The sequence below is a fragment of the Rhinoderma darwinii genome, chromosome 5 (genome assembly GCF_050947455.1).
Source record: "Rhinoderma darwinii isolate aRhiDar2 chromosome 5, aRhiDar2.hap1, whole genome shotgun sequence".
NCBI classification, from domain to species: Eukaryota; Metazoa; Chordata; class Amphibia; order Anura; family Rhinodermatidae; genus Rhinoderma; species Rhinoderma darwinii.
The window spans coordinates 94,991,063-95,014,367 of NC_134691.1; the positions used below are offsets into that span (position 1 = coordinate 94,991,063).

At 41.4% G+C, this 23,305-nt stretch overlaps 1 protein-coding gene across 2 annotated transcripts in view; it reads left to right on the forward strand.

Moving 5' to 3' along the window:
• GAREM1 (GRB2 associated regulator of MAPK1 subtype 1) overlaps window positions 1-23,073 on the forward strand; it is a 124,158-nt gene extending 101,085 nt beyond the window's left edge. For both annotated transcript variants that reach the window (XM_075826305.1, XM_075826306.1), the window contains 3 exons: window positions 2,214-3,389; window positions 13,792-13,958; window positions 20,978-23,073. In XM_075826305.1, the coding sequence (XP_075682420.1) occupies window positions 2,214-3,389; window positions 13,792-13,958; window positions 20,978-21,881 (2,247 nt within the window). In that variant the 3' untranslated portion in view covers window positions 21,882-23,073. The remainder of the gene's footprint in view (window positions 1-2,213; window positions 3,390-13,791; window positions 13,959-20,977) is intronic.
• The last annotated feature ends 232 nt before the right edge of the window (window positions 23,074-23,305 follow it).

Sequence of the window (23,305 nt, forward strand, 5' to 3'; positions counted from 1 at the left end):
TGCGTATACAATTCTGCTGGTTGCTATTGGAAACAGTCGGGTAGCTTGTTGACAGACCTATTCCTAACAGCTTTGTTAAGCTTCTATAATGCAGACAATTTTCCCTACATCAGTTTATTATACAGTGTCTGATTGGGGGGACTTTATTAAGACTGGTGTTTCAAATCATACGCCAGTTTTAATATAAAGAGCACTCGAGTAAAATGTGCCTAATTTATTAGGAGGCCTCTTATTAAATTAGGCGCCAGAAAGGGAAATCTACGCCAGCTACAAGCTGGCGTGGATTTCTGCTATAATTAACGCCAGCTTCTGGCATAAATGATAATAAATTTGAGCCATGGGTGGTCTCGCCCCTTACGCGAAGTTCCGCTTACTGTTTAAAAAGTGGCAGAGTCGGCATTAAACAGCAAAAAATGTTGCAAATTATTGTGCAAATATGGCGCAATAATTTGCTACTACTCTATAATACTGGCATAAATCCATTAATTAATTCTCCCCATTGAGCCAGCCAGGAATGCTGGGGAAGCCCACAGACTTGAGAATGGACTATAATACAGATTGACCTTTCATGTATTTATACATAGTAATTGGGTCATCCTTAAGCCGTCTTTTCTACAGACTAAATAACCATAGTTCCGCAGATAAAATAATCCCTCTGCTATTTATCCGGAGTTGAGCTCAGTCAACTTGTTCCTTAAGTAATAACGGATATTTACAGATTTTCCAAGAATAGCCAGGGCAGCTCTGCTGAGCAATTACCTCTTTCCCTGCTCTTTCTATAGACCATGGCTGGAAAGAAGCATTAGAAAATAGTAACACTCGATAACTATTGTTAGTGCATAGTAAGAGATCGTAAGAAGATCTCTCTATCTCTCCTCCTACATTGCGAGAGCGAGGGGGAAAGCCCCATAACAACACCCTGCATAGGTAGAGTAAGGCCTGGTTCACACGTAGGAATTTACAGGCAGAAAAAAATCTGCCTCAAAATTCCTCCAGTAGATTTTGACCTGCCTGCACCTTCTTGCCGCAGTTTTCGCCCGTGGCCATTGAGCACCGCGGGCAAGAACCGTTTTTCCTGCCTCTTATTGATTTCAATGGGAGGTCAGAGGCAGAACCACGGCAAGAAAGAACATGCCTATTTTTTTTTACCGCGAGCGGCTAAAAGCGGACGTGGAGGGAAAAAAAACTACCTCCGCCTCCCATTGAAATCAATGGGAGGTGTTTTTAGCAGTTTTACAGATTTCGACGTGGCCTACTGTTTCAAAATCAGTGCTAAAAAAAACTGAACTGGGTCTATGCATCTACATGCTCTACCAATAGACCTGGATGTGAATTAAGTCTATTGCATTCTAATGTGAATTAAAAAACAAAATAAGTAAACAAAAAAAATAGTACAGTATTGAAATGTAATGTAACCCATTTAAGAATAAATTAAATACACGTGTGCTTTTCTTTCTTATACAACTCCCCAATAAAAATACCATATTAAAGGGCTATTTCCATACGAAACACTCATGGGATATGCCATAAATGCATAAGTATGTGATAGATGGGTATGTACCCCCCCACCCCACACCTATTGTATCCTTGTTTATGACATATAATGTAGAGCACTTTTAGTATGTTTGGTTAGATTTGTGGGCAGACAGCAATAGTGTGAATACTCCTGTTATGGCTATTTTACATTTATGACATGTATAAATTCGATACGCAAAAGAGAATTCGAATTTATTGGATGACTTTTTTTTTTCCAAAAATATGTGGCGGTTAAGAGCAGCGGTGCTTTTGCACAGTTATCAATCTTTCACAGAAAACTCCAGCACGTGTATGAGGTGTAGCTTACTGCGCGTTATATACTACATGTATTTTGGTCAGTAGTATACCCAATGCATCCTCTTATATATCAATCTTCCAGGTGTCGCAGAGCAGAGAGGTCCATGGTTTCAGAGGTGCTTGATATTAGTGGGAAGTGTAGGGTGTTTGGTAAATGGTTGATAGGTGGGTGTATTTGAAAGTGGTCTATTTCTCTGGCTATACCAGGGAGGATTTATCTTTAGCCGGATTATTAGAATATTAATCTTTAGAGTTGGCTTCTTACCAAGTATGTTCCTTTCTGTATGCGTTATAGAATAAGCACGTGGTCTGAATTTATAGAAGTTATTCCCTGTGGATGATACAAATTGTGTAACAAATATAATTTGCTGTACTTACAGGTAGCTTCGGGAGAGTGCAATGAAGATACGGAAGTGTATAACATCACGTTGTGTACTGGAGATGAACTTACATTAATGGGCCAAGCTGAGATTCTTTATGCAAAAACATCCAAGGAGAAGTCACGTCTGAATACCATATTTAAGAAAATTGGAAAATTGAACTCAATCAGCAAATTGGGTAAAGGCAAAATGCCTTGCTTGATATGCATGAATCATAGAACTAATGAAAGCATCAGCCTTCCGTTTCAGTGTAAAGGGAGATTTAGCACACGCAGTCCTCTAGAGATTCAAATGCAAGACGGGGAACACACTATCCGTAATATTGTGGAGAAAACTCGACTGCCTGTGAATGTGACTGTGCCCGGCCCACCTCCCCGTAACCCATACGATGTTCACTTTATACGCGAAGGACATCGGTACAAGTTTGTTAATATACAAACTAAGACTGTGGTGGTGTGTTGTGTGCTGCGTGCCGGCAAAATCATTCCAATGCATTTTCCATTACATTTATCGGTCCCAACATTTAGCCTACCTGAAAATATAGCAAAAGGAGAAATGTGGCAGGAGTCTGTAGTACAACATTGGTACAATATATGTCAAGAGCAGTTTGATATAGAGGAATATTCCCGCGCAGTGAGGGATGTAAAGGTCGACTGGAATGATGAATGCAAGAGCCCTAAAAAGAGTTATTGCTCTGGACATAGTCACATACCAAACTCCCTCAGTTACGCCCGTGATGAGCTGACCCAGTCCTTTCATAGGCTTTCAGTCTGTGTATATGGAAACAACCTTCATGGAAACAGCGAGGTTAATCTACATGGTTGTCGGGACCTATGTGGGGATTGGACTGTGTTCCCTCAAGATTCTCCTCAGTACCAAGACTCTGGTGACAGTGGTAGTGACTACCTTTTCCCTGAAACCGGTGAGGAATCCGTAAGTTTACCAGCAAAGCCGGAGCTTCCGTATGAGGAGCTCTGGTTAGAACAGGGAAGTGGGAAACGTGGAGGACAACCCCTAACCCGTTCACAAAGCGAGAAGAACAAATGTGATCCTTTCCGAGGTTCATTGCATTCCAAGTGTGGCACATCCTCCCTCTCATCTCCTGGATCTCTACTGACCAGCAAATGTTCAGATATATCTGTACCTCCACCTCCAGTGCCTCCCAAATCAGAAGCTGTGAGTAGAGGTCTACATTTCATGTCACATTATTTCCAAATGTAACATCTTTGTGAATAACTAACCCATTTCCTTGCCATGGTAGTCCCACAGATCTGGGACCCCTTGTGGTATCCCAGTCGCCGTTTAATTACCAGTCTTTAGCAAGCAATGGCATATTGCAAAAATATGAATATTACTACTGCATGTGCCTGTAATAAAGTAAATGTATGATCGCTCTAAACCCTACTTGTGTCAATAGTCCATGTTCTCATGGGCCATAAGATGGCGTCCTCCACCATAATGGCTCAGCAGAGCCCAGTGCACTGCGGCTGTACGGCCCCTGGGTACAGAGCCGTGCTTTCACCGTACTGGCGCTGTCAGGCGTTGATATTGCATTGCTTGAAGGGGTAAATAATTCCACACATACGGCATGTGATGGAACATGCCGCTATTTTTTTAAGTCTAATCTGACGTAATAAAACTCTATATGTAATGGGAAGCATACGAGTATACAGTAGAGGGCTCATGCACATCTATAGCAGCCCTATTATGGTTCATGTACGAGACGAAAACGTAATAGCCATGTGCATGAGCTCTAAGACTGTACGTCCTTCCTCTGGTAACTACATTAGGAGATAAAGTACAGTAAACCATTGCACAGTAGTACAGCGTCAAGAAAGAAGTGTGGAAAACTAGAAGTGTGGCATTTATATTCCGTGCCACACAAAAACTAACAAAAGTCTGTGCATCATAGCTGACATTCTGCACATAGTGATTTACTGGTAGCGTCCCACATCCTGCATGTCTGAGATCATTCTGTCTAGAAACCATGGAGACGTAAATGTAACAGAACACCTTAATAATCCTGATACTTAGGCCTCATGCACACGACCATAAGGCTTTTCACTGTCCGCAAATACGGATCCGACAGATACACTGCCGCAGCTGTCCGCAGTTCTGGAAGTGCCCATAGACTTCTAGGGACGCGTCCGTGTTGCGATTACAGACCAGAATAGGACAGGTTCTATATTTTGCAGATCATTTCCACGGCCCGGACACACATCCATAAATATACGGAGAGGTGTCCGTGGACAATAGAAATGAATGGGTCCGCAATTTCATCCGTAATTACGGTCGCGTGCATGGGGCCTCAGACCAGTTTCACTTTGCTTGATACCATATGTGGTTAAGGCATCGACTGTTAATATTTTTAGTCAGATCTTTTTCTCTTCAGAATTGGAGTGTAAAGAGTTGTGACAAGAAAATCGCTTGAATTAAAAATGTAAACCCTACAAAGGAAGTGAGTTATGTATCCTCCAGCTGCTTCTACCCACACCACCAAAGCCAAGCGCCCGGTCGTCCTATACAACCCCTTCCATTGCTGCAGTGCAGAAGTAAATATCTTCCATATTGCTTTGTTACCCTGCGCCGCCGCAGAGGTCCAGTCACCCAGGCTCAGGTGACATCTCTTTCACATAAGATAACGGTCAGAATGTAATGTTTTTGAATCCTTTACTATTGCAAGACTATTGTTTTTTTTCTGCAGTAAAGTGACTAGAATAGATTACATATGGAAATCCCACTATTGTTCCTTTTTTAATTTGAATGTTCCATATTTAGAAAAGACCAATAAGACTTTAGTTATGAGAATAAAGTGATTGCGAATTGTTTGTGGAAATCCACTTTCTGGGTAGGGTTGAGCGTTGCCTGGTATAGCGTTCTCTGGCTGTAGTATAGGGCGTGTTTGTGAATATAGATGAGTTGTACTATGATCTGACGACTTTCCCATTGTACTCCCACTCTATACATTCTAGGAAAGTACTATAACGCATATACTGCTATAGTGCCCCAATAACAACCTACACATCTCCCATAACAAGGGCAGTGACAGTGCCCTCATAAAATGGGAACACAATGTGCATATGTAATTCTCTCTTCCTGCACTCATGTCATCCTAGATCGACAGAATATCAGCAATGATGATTTATTGAGAGAGATTCTGTCGCGTGATACACAATTCAGAATAATACAGACGATACATGATGGGTGTCATTTTCAGAGTTTGTATTGTACACAATGAAGTGTTTTCAGAAGAAGCGGTTGCTCTCATGTCTGGGTGGAAACATAAGCTTCAAATTACAGGTAGCACTCGGGGATCTATAATAATGGGTTCTCAAGTAACCTCCCACACACACGTCAAGAATCCAAGAAGAAGAATTGGTAATCACTATAACCAAAACACTCACACCCACACCACTATGCATATACATCTGTATGTCTGGGACTTGTGGATATGATGCAATTTTTCATCGGTTAATTCATTTTACAATATAAACGGCAAATTGTTTTTTCAGGATTAAAACACAGATTTTATTATTACCTGCTCTAACATGACAGAAAAGCAGAGTTGATAGTAAGTTCCTTGAGTGGTCTTCTAGATGTATAGCAGAGAGGTGCCTATTACTGCTTCTCAGGATTAAGCAAGGCTTGGTTTGTATATATTCTAGACGGTGTGGGAAGGCTTCTGCTGCAGCAAGCTGCCTCCCACACCATGGCGAAGCATCCTATACCTCCCCCCACAAATCAGTTGTTCATGTGCAGTAAATCTGCCAAGGTCAACATGTCCCGTTATGGGGAACTCTTATGCAGCCATAAAATGCCACACCATGTACAAAGCCATACATAAGTCAGCCATAGTGTTACTACATAAGATCAAAATGTCACAGTATCCTGCACTTCTGGGCACTAGGCAAACAGAAAGTTAGGCTCTATTCACATTGGTCTTATATGTTGGACATGTATGTCGGGAAATGCCTTAAAACGACAACACAAAATTGTCTTCTAGAGGGGTGGTCCTCTTAAAGGGAAGCTGTCATGCACATTATGGTGCCCTCACGTAGTGCAGCATAATATAGTGGCAGACGTTCTGGTTTTAGCAGTTTGTCACTTATGTGCTAATGTGAACCCTTTTCTGAGAACTTCCATTGAGAGCCCAGGCTGCACATCCGGAGCGGAGTCTGACATATTCATGTTCTGCCAGTAGGTCAGCTCTCTGCTAGCTCTGCCCACTTTTTGTTGATTGACAGATGTTCCCCTATTACTGTGCATAATGAGACACCTGTTAATTGGCAGCGAGTGGGCGGAGCATGAAATCAGCGTGTCTGTCACTACATTATGCTGCACTCAATGAGGACTTGAATGATGGGTTCCCTTTAAAGATGGCGGCTAGTGTGCACAGTAGAAGTTTAACTAACTGGAAATCTGGAACAGAGTATCTGGTGGAGATAAAAGGGTGGTGTTTTGGAGAGTTTTTACTCGGTTTTGTTTTGCCCAGCTGCATAGCAAAGCTGAGCATACCAGACCAGCGGATGACAAAAGGAAACCGTTTTGGTATCCATTGGACCCATAAAAGTCTATGGACACATTTGGTGTATGTATCGGGAGCAGTGTGAATCGAGATTAAGTTACACGTGGGCATCTCATTAATGTCTGCGCTGGTATAACTATTGACAGTTAAACCATAAAGGTGGGAGGAACAAAATCTAAAAAGCTAAAAAAGGATGGAATATATCCATGATTGTTATTTTTACATGATCAATGAATAAAGGATTTGGTAATGAGGGGGGGGGGGGGCTGTTCTTCACAGGACTAATGTTATATACACATTCTCACTAACTTCATCCTGGTATAAATGTGTAGCATATTTGTAAATACTTGCCAGAAATTATGTGTGCCAACCTCCAAGGCTGGGTTCCCTCACGGTCTATGCCACAAGTTGTCTATTGTCAATCCCATAAAGTGAGTTGATAAAATAGGTTGGTACTGTAACCAGTTTGCAGGTAGCCAGTACATCTTATTACTTACAGTTCTCCTTTATAGTCTGAGCAGCAGAATTACTCCAGGAATAAGCTTCATTTACTGGGCCTTCATGGTGACAGAAAATTAAATACATATCGAAAAGTAGTAGAAGTAAATTTTTAAATGGACACTAGCTTTTCAAACAACTTATGTTAATCTAATTGTATACCAGATATAGATCAACTTTGTAATTTACTTACTGTTAAATTTTTTGTTTTATCCATGCAAATTCTGTGTAAAATTATTGCCACTAGGTGTCTCCCTTCCTGTAATCTGCTGTCCACCCCCTGTTGTCAAACAAAGTCTGTCCCTAATTACAGAGCAGAGGAGAAGGACTACAGATATTGGGGGTGTGTCACTTCACTGCCTGCCAATAAAAGTTTATGAAGAGGGGAGGTGGGAGCACGAGGAGAGTGCAGGAGCAGAGTGATTTGGCAACAGACACGCTGCATACAAGTCTATGGAGATGGGAGGGGTGAGCAGGGGGAAATAGCAAGAGCAGAGTGAGAAAGACTAAGATGTGGTGGTAAGATTTCTATGTCACCCCAGTGCTGGATTCTCAGCTACACTGCTCATTACTGCTGTATAATGTTCTCCATGCTACTGCAGCTTCTATGTATGTGATCGATAGTGATTGAACAGGATAATCCTGCTCTCCTATGTGTGCCGTGCATAGAAGACATGATCGCCGTTAGGCTCCGCCCACTAGCTTGGAGACAACTGGGAATTAGAGTTGGTATCTGCAGAGGGGAAAACTGTTAAAAATGCAGAATACAAGTCAAATAATGGCCACAAATAGTGTTATTCCCCATGTATACACATATGGCAGATTATTCTGAAAAATTAGGTACGTTTTTAAATTAGGCTTCGCTGTTCGAATATTTTATTAGGGAATAGGATTTCCTACATAAATAGGATAAATAGTAATGTAATTACCATGAAGACTCCCCTAAGCAGCAGGAGTGTTCTCGTAGTCACCTGCAAGGATTGTGAACTTCAAGTTTTCTTGTTTTGCTTTATCGCCATCAATAGATACAGTTTCTGTGGGCTTGCAACCAGTCTGCTTAAAAACGTCTGTATCTGCTAATGGGACTGCAGCCCTACAGGTTATTTTTGGAATTCTCCAGCAGCTAAAAATCTGACAATATTATATAAAAGAGTTGCTATTTAGGTCACTTCCTCATATATTCTTTAAATTGTGCCCAAAGGCTGATTCAGTTTCAATAATGGTGTGGCAATGAGGATTAGTGGTTAGTAGTGCATTTAATGGAAGAGTCAAGGAAGGGATCTGACATTCCTATATCACTGTTCGTGAATACAATGTGTACAGCGCTGTTGAATGTGTTGGCGCTTCATGCAGTAAATAGCAGATAATTAATAAAAAAAAAAGTGTGCAGCATAATATCATTACAAACAGATTAAAGATTGTTGGACACTGCTGGAGAAAATCAGTGAATGTCTAACAATAAATTCTGGCCAGCATAAAAAATGTTCTGTGTTTCATTATCCGCTATTAGAACTAGATACAGTGCCTTGCAAAATTATTAACCCGCATTGTTGTTTTCCTTTTGTGTTGCGTTACAACTAAGGCTGAGCAATTTAATCAAATTAATTTGATTAATTCACCCTCGAGGCCTCTGACGATTCTGTTTTTTAACAGAATAGTTAAATCGATTTTTCTAGTGGCGCCGTGCTGCAGCAGGAAGCTCCGCCGCCTCGTCACTGCCTGATCTGACAAGCTGCGCCCGTTGTCTCCTCTTCCCCACGGAACAAAATGAAACCATACGAAACTGCAGTTCCGTGGGGGAAGCAGGGACTCCTAGTATATAGCCACACCGCTTTGTAGATACTACCCCTCCTTGTAGATAGCACCCCCCCTTGCAGATCTCACCACCACCACCACCTACCTTGTAGCTCACACCCCCTTGTAGATTGCACCACTGCATCTCCCACTAGAAGCTGAATCCCTGGTCAAAGTGTCGGCAACCTCTGGCCGGGGATTCAGCTCCTAGAGGCAGCTACAGTGGCGCTATCTATAAGAAGGATGGGGGGTCTGCGATCTACAAGGGGATGTGGGGTGCAATCTACATGTGGGGGTGCGATCTACAAGGAAGGGGGTAGTGCTGCGATCTACAAGGGGGGTGGCAGTGGTGCTGCGATATACAAGGGGGGGCATGGTGCGATCTGCAAGTGTGTGGCACTATATGGGGGTGGCACTGTTACTACATGGGGGCCCTGTGGCACTATCTACAGGAACATTGCAGAACTATCTAGATGGGCACTGTGGTGTTTTCATGGGATTGGGACAAAAAAAACCCTGACAAAGGAAATCTATTTGGAGACACTGATGCAAGATGGACATGAAAAACGGACAATTAATCAGTTTTTAATGGCCATTTTTTTTCACTGTCGTTTGACTGTAGCCTAAATGTCTGATGCCAGGAGTCCCGTTCACAGTCGGTGAATCATTTATTTAATACCCCATTTTGTGGCTGGTACAGCACAGGGTCCTGCGCACACTTCAGACACTATAATGTAATCTCGTCCCAGAATGCCCGCTCAGCACTACCTGCCTGGCCCTGCTGAAATTTAGACTGCAATGTCGGAGACCGGCTGAGGGGGTGACGGGCAGAGAGGGATGTTAGTGCACGCAGCGCATCATTGATTATAGATTCTGTTAACCTGTTACCTGCCTGGGAACATAGAAGTTATAATCAATTAGATATATATTTTTCCAATTGTATTTCTGGAAAAAAAGCATTTGCAGAGGTTAAAAGTTGTGAAGTTACGTACAATTATTATTGTAATCTATGTTAAAAAGTTATTTATATAAAGAAAATAGTTTATTAAATGATCTATTGGAATTTTTTTTTCAGTCTAGTTTTACAGTAATAAGAAAATCGAGATTCAAATCCAAAATCGGCCATAGGGTTGAAAAAAAATCTAGATTTTATTTTTTGCCAAAATCGTCCAACCCAGTTACAACCTTGAATTATAATAGAATTTGGTGGGTTTGTACCATTTTGATTTACACAACATGCCTACCACTTTGAAGGTGCAAAATATTTTTTACTTTGACACAATAATTTTCTGGTTGACGACACATGACATGAATGCTTGTCATTAGCAAGGCATTGCCGCACCATGACTATCATACACGTCATGCTGATCGCACGGCACAGCAAATGTGCCCATGCGATCAGGAGCGGGGCAACTGCTCTAATATACAGTCGCAGCCCCGCTCTAACTGTGGAGTTCAGAGAAACCTCTGATCTCCTCCGTTAAAACCCCTTGAATTTTGATTGTAGTATTCAAAGGGAAAATGAGAATGGAGACCCCCCCCCCTCCCCTTTGATCGCGTCACACGGGATCCCTGTGATGCGATTGAGGAACATACCTCATATAGACTGACCGCACATGTGGGAACAGTGTTCTTGGGGTGATGGGAAGTGTCGGGTTTGCGCCACACACAGCATTTTCCATGACGGCTAAAAAGTTTAATTTTAGTTTCAACTGGCCACATAATGTTTATCAATCTCAAAACGTAAACTTAGATGTGTTTATAACTTAGATGTGATCGATAACAGCTGGATCCCGAGTATCGGAGACACGCAGGACCTGCTGTCACCGGAGCCATCATTCCCGCTAACCTGACTGATTCAGGTTTCAGCACACGATACAGCTTCTGTGTATCCAGGACACATAGAGCTGGATCTCAAAAAGTAAAAATAATTTTTAATAAAATTACAAAAGTTACTAAAACCGTATATTAAAGGTTTACATAGCCTTTACGTAACGATTTTTTTTTCTGGCCACTCGTTCGTAAAGCTCCTCTCTGGAGTGTACGGCTTATAGCGATCCCACAGATGGGGATCTTTGGAGCTCCTTCAGTGTTATTTTTGTTGTCTTTGTTAAATCTCTGATTTATGCTCGGCCTGTGAGTTTGGGCGGTCGGCCTTCTCTTGTCCATTTTATAGTTGTGCCATAGTCTTTCCATTATGTTAGAATAGATGTTTTTTTTTTTTGTTTTGTTTTTTTAAAACATCATTTTTAGTGACAATTTTTCACATTTTGTTTTAAACATATAACATATTATTTGCGTCATAATTGAACAACACACAATTTGCAAAACAGAATAAAATACAATACAATCATGGCATATGACCAGGTTCACATAGTAAATGAAAAAAACAGTACTTCCCCTTACCCCCGAACACGACATAGGTTAGCAAAAGTAAACAGCGCATAGAATATAATTATAATAAGCCAGAGCTAACGAGAGCCAGAGATCTCCCCCCTACCATCGTTAGAATAGATTTAATATTGCTCCGTGGGATGTTCAAAGTTTAGTAATTTTCTTAAACCCCATCCCTGATCTATTCTTCACCACCACTTTGACTCTAACCTGTTTGGGGAGCTCCTTGGTCTTCATGTTTCTTGCTTAGTGGTGTTGTAGACCCGGGTCTTTCAGAACAGGTGTATTTATACAGACCTCATGTGACTCTTTGATTTCACACGGGGGGGCTTATTCAAATAAGTATATGATTTCTGAAGTTAATTAATTTGACAATCTTATTTAGGGGATTTCATAGCAAGGAGGGTGAATACATATGCGCTCTGCAATTTTTAGTTTCTTTTATTTATTTTTTTAAAAGGTATTTTTTTTCCATTTCACTGTAACAATTGGGACTATTTTGTCAGGTCCATTATATCAAATCAAATTTTAAAATCCATTTTATTGACCAGGTGTAATGCAATAAAACATGAAAAACACCAATGCACTGTACCCTTGATTATGCAGAGATCATTCTTCCATTCCTGCAGAAGTAGGGCAAGAAACGTCGTAAATCACCCTGACAGTTTCACCATAAAGCCGCTTGTAATGCAGAGAAACCTGTCTGTACAACATTACTACTTAGAGGACGGTCTGGAGCTGATCCAGAAACTTCATTTCTCAAGAGCTTAACTGAGACTTCAGTAAAGTGACCTGCGGAAGTCTCGTCTCTAATTGGGGTCACACCCTGTGATTAAGAGGCCAATGCTGAAGAGCAACATCAAAGCTGCAAAGTCATTGACAACTCAGTATTTGATGAAATGTACAGTGTGAATCCTCTTACTGAGTTTAAATGTCTGTGGCCTGGCAAGACATTGCCAAGCAGGGGTATAACTTGAGGCTCCTTGGCCCCAATGCAAAATCCCCATGTACCATGTGCTATTTATAATACTGGTGTCCTCTTAAAGGGAACCTGTCACCAGTATTTCACCTATTGAACTCTGCCCACCCCTCGCTGGCCGATGCTGTCAAAAGTTCCCCCCTCCTAAACTCCTGCTCTGACCGTAAATAACGGTCTGCAAACATTTTGGCTCGACCTGAATGCTGTTAATCAAAAGTAAGCTGTCACTCAAGAGTAAGGAGGCGGGTTTAACTCGGAAAGGCTTGAGGAATGAAGATATGACACATTTCGAACTAAGATATGATTTATTTTATGCTCATTGGCATGCGGCATAGGAAAACTAAAACACTGAATACTGAAGGTAAGAGCCTACTTAGAAGATAATTTTAGGTTACATAAAAAAAAAATTTCACCCACTTCCACCAGGTATTTTCCCTTTAAATGGCAGATGGGCATTTGGCCTCAGGCCCCATGGCCTGGGTGCGACTGCTACCTCCGTACCCTGTTGCCAAAAGTTTCCAGCAATATTGTCTATTTGCTGACAAGTATCAGTCTATATCCATCTAAAGTCTGATCCTCAGTGGTGCCAGTAGCAGTGCGGCGGAGAATCCCACCATTACCGCTGCTAAAAAAACAACGCACCAGCCTTAAATTCCTAACCAATATTTCACAACATATAAGGCAACCCTAGAATCTGCTGCAGAATTTTGACGCTATATGTTAATGGGGTTTTCTTTGCAGAATTTCAGTGCAAATTCCGCAAAACACATGCAATTTGTAAACCTACCCTTTAATGCTAACTATAGTGTTGTGCTTTGTAGGATGACTATGTGACGGAAGATATCCCTGTACAGACAGATATGAAATAACCCTCGATCCAGCTGACCTGGTTTTCCTTCTGTACATAGACAATTCCATGATGACTCATGTATGTGACGGCTTTCTTCAAGCAGTTTTTAGTGTCTTTCCATACAGCTATTGTGACAAAAAAATAGTGGCTGTTACTACGGATCCGTTTTGCCAGTGAACATTTTTTTTTATTTAAATAAAAAGGAAAACAACATTTCTCGATCCTAAATTTTTTTTTTTTTTTTAGTCCGTCAAGTGGAAGATGGATTAAGCTAACGTTACTTTTTTTTTTTTCAAAGCACCATTGACGTGTGTTCATTTAAAGTGATCAAAATTTGGAGAACTGATGACAATGTACATTCTTTCTATAAAAAAATTCAATTTTGTATCCATTTCTTTTACCAGTTCTGCTATTTGCTGTTATCTTGTGAAAGGTTCAGAACACAATCTCTAGTCTGAACATAGGCTCAATCACCTATATGCAATATACCGCCTGTCAGATGAGTTACTAATAAAATCAACCCTTTCGTCCACTTTAGGTAAAGGAAGAATGCAGACTCCTGAATGCTCCACCGGTGCCTCCTCGCAGTTCCAAACCATCGTCCCCCACCCCATCTGTTCCTCTGCCAACAGGAAAAATAGCACGGCAGCAAACACGCTCTCCCAGTCCTACGCTTTCCTACTATTCCTCAGGGCTGCACAGCATGTAAGTACTGCCTGTCTCTGTAAACACTGGAACTGCTGAGAGCTGCATTATACTGCAAACTCCGCAAAACCAAAAGACTGGAGGTGACTTCTAGCCGTTCTCTCAAGTCACTAGGCTTGCATTAGATGTAACATTAGTCAAGCAACATGATAAGGACTAAGAGCATTGTTTGGCTGCAGGCAAGTATTTAATTCACTTTATTAGGTCACCAGAATGGAGGAAAATCCCATAGTGGCTAAAATGAAATACATTGGAAGGATTCATAGTCTAGAGCTGTGCTACATAAATACAACTGCTGTATCCATCCCGAGGGAAAAGTTATAAACTTCTCCTTCTCTCTCACTTAGATACATGACCTGCTTTGTGTTGCCGCATAGATGCCTAAATACGCAATTCCCATTCAATTGGTTGTTCTGGTTTCAGAAATGAAAAGTTATTCTTTATATAATGAAATGTTTAGAATATAACTCTACAGGTACAGTATGTATATCGGAGTCATGTTGAGCTGCTCACCTGTGTAACTATCACATGGCCAGGAGAGATTTTTATAGGAAGGTTCTTACTGACAGCCAGCCGTAATCTTGAAAACTGAGTATTTGAGTCCGAAAATATAAGAGAATTGCAGAATTATTTGCTGAAATCATAATATCCCTTTAAATTACTATATAAAATCCATACAAAGAAATAATAAACTGTAATAAAGGTCGATCCTGCTGCTTCGGTGTTAACATTTGCTTGTAATAACCTAATGCCAATTGTCATCTGCCACGGTGATGTTCCACCCATAGTGATAGAACTTCTTTTTCATTAGTGTGGGAGATTCAGAGATTCTTAAATTTCCCCTAACTCTTGAGCAACTGCTTCAAGCGCTTACCGCCTACACTATGTAAATTAACCTTTTCATGACCAATGGTCATTGATACCCATGTCCATGTCAAATTTTCCATTTCTGACATGCACTTCTTTAAACGATAATATCTTTGCAACCGCTTTGAATATCACAACTATTTTGACTTTGTTTTTATATATATATATATATATATATATATATATATATATATATATATATATATATATACACACTGTACAACTCTGTAACAATTAGTCTCCTCTCTCAGCCACCCTGGATCACTGTGAGCGGATAAGCAGGCTATAATCACACGACGTGAAAAAAGGGCAGTTCACAACGGATCCACTGTCCGTTTTTCATGGCTGTTTTACATCACTGTGTCTCAAAATTTGAATCCATTTCCAAGCTGTCTGACCGTTTTTTCACCGACATTTGCCCTCCATTTTTCATGGATGTTAAAATTGATACATTTTATTAGTTAGGGTTTTTTTTGTCCCAGCCACCTGAAAACACCTCAGTGCCCATGTAGGGACGCAATACCACTGTAGATAGTGCAAGTGCCCACATAGTGCCAAAGTTCCCACTGTAGATAGTGCCTACATAGTGCCACACACAGTGCCCATATAGATAGCGCCACAGTGTCCCCTGAAGGTAGTGCCCATATAATGCCACAGTGCACATGTAGATAGTGCCACACCCCCTGTAGACAGCACCCCCTGTGGACCGCACCCCCTGCAGATAGCGCCTCTAATTTGCAGATAGCGCCACCCCCCTGCAGATTGCATCACCAGCCTTATATTCCTAACCAATATTTCACAACATATAAGGCAACCCTAGAATCTGCTGCAGAATTTTGACGCTATATGTTAATAGGGTTTTCTTTCCAGAATTTCAGTCCAAATTCCGCAAAACACATGCAATTTGTAAACCTACCCTTTAATGCTAACTATAGTGTTGTGCTTTGTAGGATGACTATGTGACGGAAGATATCCCTGTACAGACAGATATGAAATAACCCTCGATCCAGCTGACATGGTTTTCCTTCTGTACATAGACAATTCCATGATGACTCATGTATGTTACGGCTTTCTTCAAGCAGTTTTTAGTGTCTTTCCATACAGCTATTGTGACAAAAAAATAGTGGCTGTTACTACGGATCCGTTTTGACAGTGAACATTTTTTTTTATTTAAATAAACAGGAAAACAAAATTTCTCTATTTTTTTTTATTTTCAAAGCACCATTGACGTGTGTTCATTTAAAGTGATCAAAATTTGGAGAACTGATGACAATGTACATTCTTTCTATAAAAAATTCAATTTTGTATCCATTTCTTTTACCAGTTCTGCTCTTTGCTGTTATCTTATTAAAGGTTCAGAACACAAGCGCCACCCCCCTGCAGATTGCATCATCCACCCTGTAGACAGCAACATGACCCCCCTGTAGATAGCGCCACTGCCCCGGTAAATATCAGCAACCCCACCCCCCTAAATGGCCCCTCTTCCTGTAAATCGCACAACTGTAGCTCCCTGTAGGAGCGGAATCCATCTTTCCAGGGATTCCGCTCCTAGAAGGATCCCCTGATGTCTCTGTCCATATATGGACAGTGACGTTAGGGGCGAACTCTAAAAGCGGAATCCCTGCCTCAGCGTCGGCAGCGCTGTGGCCGTGGAATCCGCTCCAGGAGCAGCCCCTGACGTCACTGTCCATATATGGATAGTGACGCCAGGGGCTTCTCCAGTAGCGGAATTCCAGGCACAGAGCGATCTGACACCAGGGATTACGCTCCTAAGGAGAGCCGCTGACGTCACTGTCCATATATAGTGACGCCAGGGGCTTCTCCAGTAGCAGAATCCCTGGTCAGAGTGTCGGCTGGGGATTCTGCTCCTAGAGAGAGCCTCTGACGTCACTGTCCAAAGAACACTGACGTCAGGGGCAATCTCTAGAAGCGGAATCCCCAGCACAAAGCGATCTGACGCCGGGAATTCCGCTCGGGTGTCGCGTGCCGGGTGTCACATGTGTATTACAGCTGATACCCTGCTGTAACGACCAGGACACATGCTAGCCTCCAATCCGGCCAATTAACCCCTTAGATGCAGCGGTCAATAGCAACCGCAGCATCTAAGGGGTTTCTAGCCAGTTGACACCCCTGCAACACGATCGCGGGGGTGCCGATGGTTGCTGTGGCAACCGGAGACCTAACAATTGCGGCCTGGTCTGGCGAGTACAAAAGCCTATTAGGCCCCCATCCTGTCTGACAGGCTTCTCCCCATTCTGTCTCTGCTTCCCCACGGAACTGCTGTTCTGTAGTGAACAAAATGATACAGTACGGAACAGCAGTGACTCCTAGTATATATAGCCACACCGCCCTGTAGATACTACCCCTCCTTTCAGATCGCAGCACCCCCCTTGTAGATCGTGTCACTGTAGCTCCCACTAGGAGCTGAATTCCCGGTCAAAGCGTCGGCAACCTCTGGCCGGGTATTTAGCCCCTACTGGCACTATCTACCAGAAGGATGGGGTGCGGTGCTGCAATCTACAAGGGGGGTGGGAGTGCATTCTACATGTAGGGGTGCTATCTACAGGGGTGTGTGGCATTATATGGGGGGGTGTTACTGTTACTATATGTGGTCCCCGTGTCACTATATGGGGGCCCTGTGTCACTATATGGGGGCACTATCCTCAAGGACATTGCGGCACTATCTACATGGGCACTGTGGTGTTATCAGGGGATTGGGACAAAAAAAACCCTGACAAAGGAAATCCATTTGAAGTCACTGATGGAAAATTGACATGAGATACTAACAATTGATGAGTTTTTAATGACTATTTTTTTTCACTGTCGTGTTACTGTAGCCTAAATGACTGATGTAAGGAGTCCCAATCACATGTACCGTGTTTGGGCTGGGAAATCCGACTGACACACGGACCGTTTTTCACGGTCCAATCACGGTCGTGTGAATCGGGCCTTGATGTCCTTTATTTAAAACCCCATTGCGGGACCGGTACTGTACAGGGTCCTGCTCAGTCTTCAGACACTATAATGTAATCTCTCCCAGAGTGCCCGCTCGGCGCTATTTGCCTGGCCCTGCTGCAATTTACACTGCTCTCGTCTGCAATGTCAGAGACCGGCTGAGGTGGTGACGGGCAGCGCATCATTAATTATAGATTCTGTTAACCTGTTCCCTGCCGGGGAACACAGAAATTATAATCAATTAGATATAAATTTTTCCAATAGTATTTCTGATAAAGTATTTGCAGAGGTTAAAAGTTGTGAAGTTACGTACAATTATTATAGCAATATATGTTAAAAAGTTATTTATATAAAGAAAATAATTTATTAAATGATCTCTTGGTATTTTTTTCAGTTTATTTAACAGTAATAAGAAAATTGAGATTCAAATAGAAAATCGCCCATAGGGTTTAAAAAAAATCTAGATTTTATTTTTTGTCAAAATCGCCCAGCCCTAACTGTACTAGTTCTACAGGAGCTCTGCAAATCTAACATGGTGCCCAAAACCATTCCAGCAAAATCTACATTCGAAAAAGCAAATGGTGCTCCTTCCCTTCTCAGCCCTGCCGTGTGCAGTTTGACCACATGTGGGGTATTTCCATACTCAGTAGACATTGCTTGGCAAATGGGGAATTTTTCTCCTTTATTCCTTGATGAAAAGTTGTTGTTTTTTAGCTAAAACTACATCCTATTGGAAAAAAATATTTTTATTTTTCATGGCCCAATTCTAATAAAATTTATAAAACGGTGGAGTCAAAATGATTACTACACCCCTAGATTGATTTCTTGGGGGTGTAGTTTTCAAAATGGTGACTTTTTGGGGATGTTTCCTATTTTTGGCACCAAAAGACCTTTTCAAGCCTGACACGGTGCCTAAAATATATTCTAATGAAAAAGCCCCAAAATACACTAGGTGCACCTTCATTTCTGAGGCCGAAAAAAGCAAAGAATTGGAGCAGCACTGTGGTTTCATGCCTAGCAAGGTCGGTACTATGCTTCAAACAAAGTAGTGACCTCTCCTTGTATGATACACGTCAAAAAGAGAGAAAGCGAAGCAGCACTCAAAAATAATTGGGTTTATTTATCCAACATCCACTACTAGGGTAGTGGATGTTGGACAAATAAACCCAATTATTTTTGAGTGCTGCTTCGCTTTTATTAATTTCTGGGGCCTGTGTTGCAGTTCAGTAGCACACTAGGGCCACATATGGGATATTTCTTCAGAATCGGGGTAATACATATTGAGTTTAATTTATATAATAATAAGGTAGATGTGTTATATATAGACTAAAGGGGGTTTTACACTGGGCGATTATCGGGCAGACAAGCGTTCATAGAACGCTCATTGACGATAATTGCCCTGTGCAAACAGGGTAGGGATCAGCAGATGAACGATTTATGCTAACGGTCACTTACTCACACATTAACTTTACTGACGTGTCTTGACAGTGAATAGACATCGCTTCCAGCCAGGACGCGATGTCTATTCACAATCCCGACACTTTGGTAATGTTTGTGTGATCTCGCTGTAAGCTGTCATAGATCACGCTTGCGGTCATTAAGTCCCACACAAATGTTACCGAAGTGTCAGGATTGTGAATAGACATCGCGTCCTGGCTGGAAGCGATGTCTATTTACTGTCAAGACACTTTAGTAACGTTAATATGTGAGTAAGTGACAGCATAGCATGATCTCGTGAGATCACTATGTGCGGAGTACATGAATGGAGAGAAGTGTATGGCGCTAATTAGTCAGCGTCATACACTTCTCTTTACAACGCCCACTTGGTCAAAAGTAAAAACACGTCCAGTTGTCTATTAAGAAAGTCATTAGCATAAATCTAAAATAGGTCATAACTCCGTCAAAATTGATAGTTTTTCGAAATAAAAAAACACTGCTGTAATCTACATTACAGCGCCGATCACATCCGGTACAATATAGGCCACTTATAATGTGGTGACAGAGCCTCTTTAAATACATTAAGTATAAGAGCACTATATTTTCTTCTGTCACGTTAGTCCACAGTAGAAAACACCACAGAGAACTATATGATATGGGAATTCTATATCTTAATGGTACTACCCAGGTTTAGACTGCAAGAGCTGCCTAGTACACTGTTAGCAGTGTAGCCCCCCCAATTGAGCAACTGTGCCCATTGGGTGAAACATCAAAAGCGAAGACTGAAGGCCAGCAAGCAGTTGAATGAATCAGTCGAATGTTTTGCTGTGGCTGATCCTTCTCTGAGCAAGAGTCTGGTGTGGACGGGAGTTGTGAACAATCATAGCCCTGCCACTCATTTCTACATGCCCTATGCATGCTGTGCTATCTGGGCATGTAGAAACACTTTGTCCAAGCAGCAGGTACCTGGAATACCACACTTGGTGAGATGGATCCTAAAAAGTGACCCAATTGTCATTGTCAACTAAACTCGAATATATATTTCCCGTTCTTTATATTGCTCCAACATATTCCACAGCATTGTACAGAGATCGTCCGCATTTACATCAGTCTTCTACACTAGAGCCAATTTTGATAGGAAGGCAATAACCCTATAGTATACTTTTTGTAGTGTGGGAGAAAACTTCAGAACTCTGAGAAAACCCACATAAACACAGGGAGAACATACAAGCTCCATGCAGATGTTGCCCTTGGTCAGATACAAACTGATTAACAGTGCGAACTACTGAGCTGCCCCCAATATGACAGTGTTGTGATCTCAAATCACTTTTAAATTGACTTTTATTAAAAAATGTTTTACAATTTTCAGATACAGCTTCTATGACACGCAGGATCTAGCTGTTATCGACCACTTCTAAGTTCATGAACTTTAGATGTGATCATTACTAGCTAGATCTTGCGTGTCAGAGACACACAGAACCAGGTTTCACTGGAGCCATCAGTTCAGTTGACCTGACAGAATCCGCTTTGATGGGCAAGATACAGCTGTATCTTAAAAAGTAAACATTTTTTTAATAAAAGTCAATTTAAAAGTTGTTTAAATCACTTAAAACATCGATTAAAAAAAAAAAAGTTTGATTCAAGGGTGTACATAGCCTTTGAGTTATGTTTAGTACTTAAAGTAAATAACATTGAGATCTATTAGAATCTCTTACTTTTTGTTCATACAATACTAAATTGCTTTCTCTGTATTTTCCCAGTGGTGTTGCAGAGAATGATGTTGCGAGCTCTTCAGACAATGCCCAGGTTTCATGCTACCCCTGTAACTGGATCAAGAATGAGTCCAGCAATCTTGAGAGCAAGTTGCCTTGTGGGAGAGCAGCTTCTGAAATTCTTCCTTCTCGACTATCGTGGCCAAACCGTTACTGCGGTGCGGCTGAAGGTATGAACACGAACGACCTTCTTGTGGACCAGTGCCGTAGTTACTATAGCTATCCTCGACAAAAGACACCAGCAACACCAAAGAGAAATTTTCCAGCTCCATTTGACTTTAGTGGAGTTGACTCTCTAACAGGGTGCACACAGGACACACCAAGCGAACTTACTGACATTTCCGCAGCCTGTCCAAAGTCTGCCAGCTACTCATTGGAAATTTCATCTGAGAAAATTGTCCCCGATAACAGCACAAAACAAAGTATGTCATGTCCTGCATTACCTCCGCGGGCTCCCAAGACAGGTGAGCTAAACACAGCCCTAGAACCCCTCTCTATGAAAATTGACGGCGCAGAAGAAGGCTCACAGACTTGCTCCCCAGATATCACAGAAGAGCATTATTTGGCTAAAAAGGGCATGCAGGACATTTTCACCATTTCATACCCATTCTCTTCTCCTCTACACATGCAGCTAGCACCAAGGTCATGCGGAGATGGCTCTCCCTGGCAGCCTCCAACTGACCTCTCAGGATTGTCCATTGAAGAGGTATCAAAATCCCTACGATTTATTGGGTTGTCAGAAGAGGTTGTCTCCTTCTTTGTCTCCGAAAAGATTGATGGCAATTTACTTGTCCAGCTTACAGATGAGATTCTTTCAGAAGACTTTAAGTTAAGCAAACTCCAGGTTAAAAAAATAATGCAATTTATTAATGGTTGGAGGCCTAAGATGTAAGACTGAAGGGGTTCTGAAAGGTACTGAACAAATGTATGGAACGGAAGCCCTCGACATATGTGCCGATGTTTGTACAATCTGAAATTGTTATTTTGCACTAAGAGAATAATTGCGTCTGTATATAGTCCTACAGAAGAACTTCTTACTATGCAGTGAAAGGTACGAGTTGTAGTTGTATCACTTAGTACTGTATGTTATTGCAAACATTTAGGAGAACCCTCACAGTGTGCCTCGTGCATCACTGACCACTGAGCAGCTGCTACAAATTGTTTGGAAACATTAAAGGGAATTTTACTTTTTAAGCTTCATATTGAAAAACATAATATATTACTTATTAGTCAACGCTTCCAAATAATGTAGTTATCTCTTCTTAGACTAGAGTTCATTAAAACCATTGACAGCCATTTCTCCCCTGTAATATAATAGAAAGGAGCACCTAACTGTATGTAGTTCCCTACACATGCGAATAAAAACCTATTCTAAGTGTATGGGATTTACTAAAGAACTTCCCAAAACTATGTATGCGGCTTTAAAGGTCACATTTCATTCGTGTTCCAGCTTTCGTGTACATGTGCTATGTGATGAGATATGTGCATGATCAACAAAACCTATGGAATTCTGCATTTTAACCACCGTGGATACAGATGTAACAGATCTCAGTGCAACACCTGGTATATTCTGCTTCGAAGGATTACGGAACATTTTATTGACTTTATTACCAATGTTTTAATGTTTTCCAGTGAATTCTGTCAAGATAAAGATAACCATGTTACCCAGTGTTAGTGTTGATGCAAATAACTGGACTCCAGGTCTAGTAGATATAGACCTGGACTCTAATTGACCAATGTCCATAGACATAGACCCATATCTTTCCTACATTGTTGATACTGTATGTGCAGTTGTTTATGACGTTTTGCACTTATGTTGCCGATTGTGGCCCAGTTTAAGGATGGCCACTTTCTTAAGAGACTGTTTTATTGCAACTCCTGTAGGATGAGCCTCAAATGGTCAAGTACCGTTTTTATGATGAAGCTTCTTTAAAATCTTTTATTTTTTTTTATTAAGTCCCAGAACAAAACCACTCATTGAGATGTAGAAAGCTCATATTGTGGTAAAGCTATGGACATTCATAGACCATGTATGTTTTGTGTATATAAATATGTATAATATATAAAGTTATTTTCACTCTCTATGTTTGAGGCTACTTTCTTTGAAAACATCCTTTTTATGAAAAACTCTTTTACAACACCCCCTATTCAGGGCCCTGACCATCGTACCTATATGGGCTTGTTGGACCATACTGCTACCTATGTTTGTCTATGGAGATTGAATGGTTGTGTGCTTGACTTTACAATGAGTGTAAATAAAATATCTGAACTCAATAATTAGAAGGGGTGTCCACATACTTTTGGCCATATAGTGTA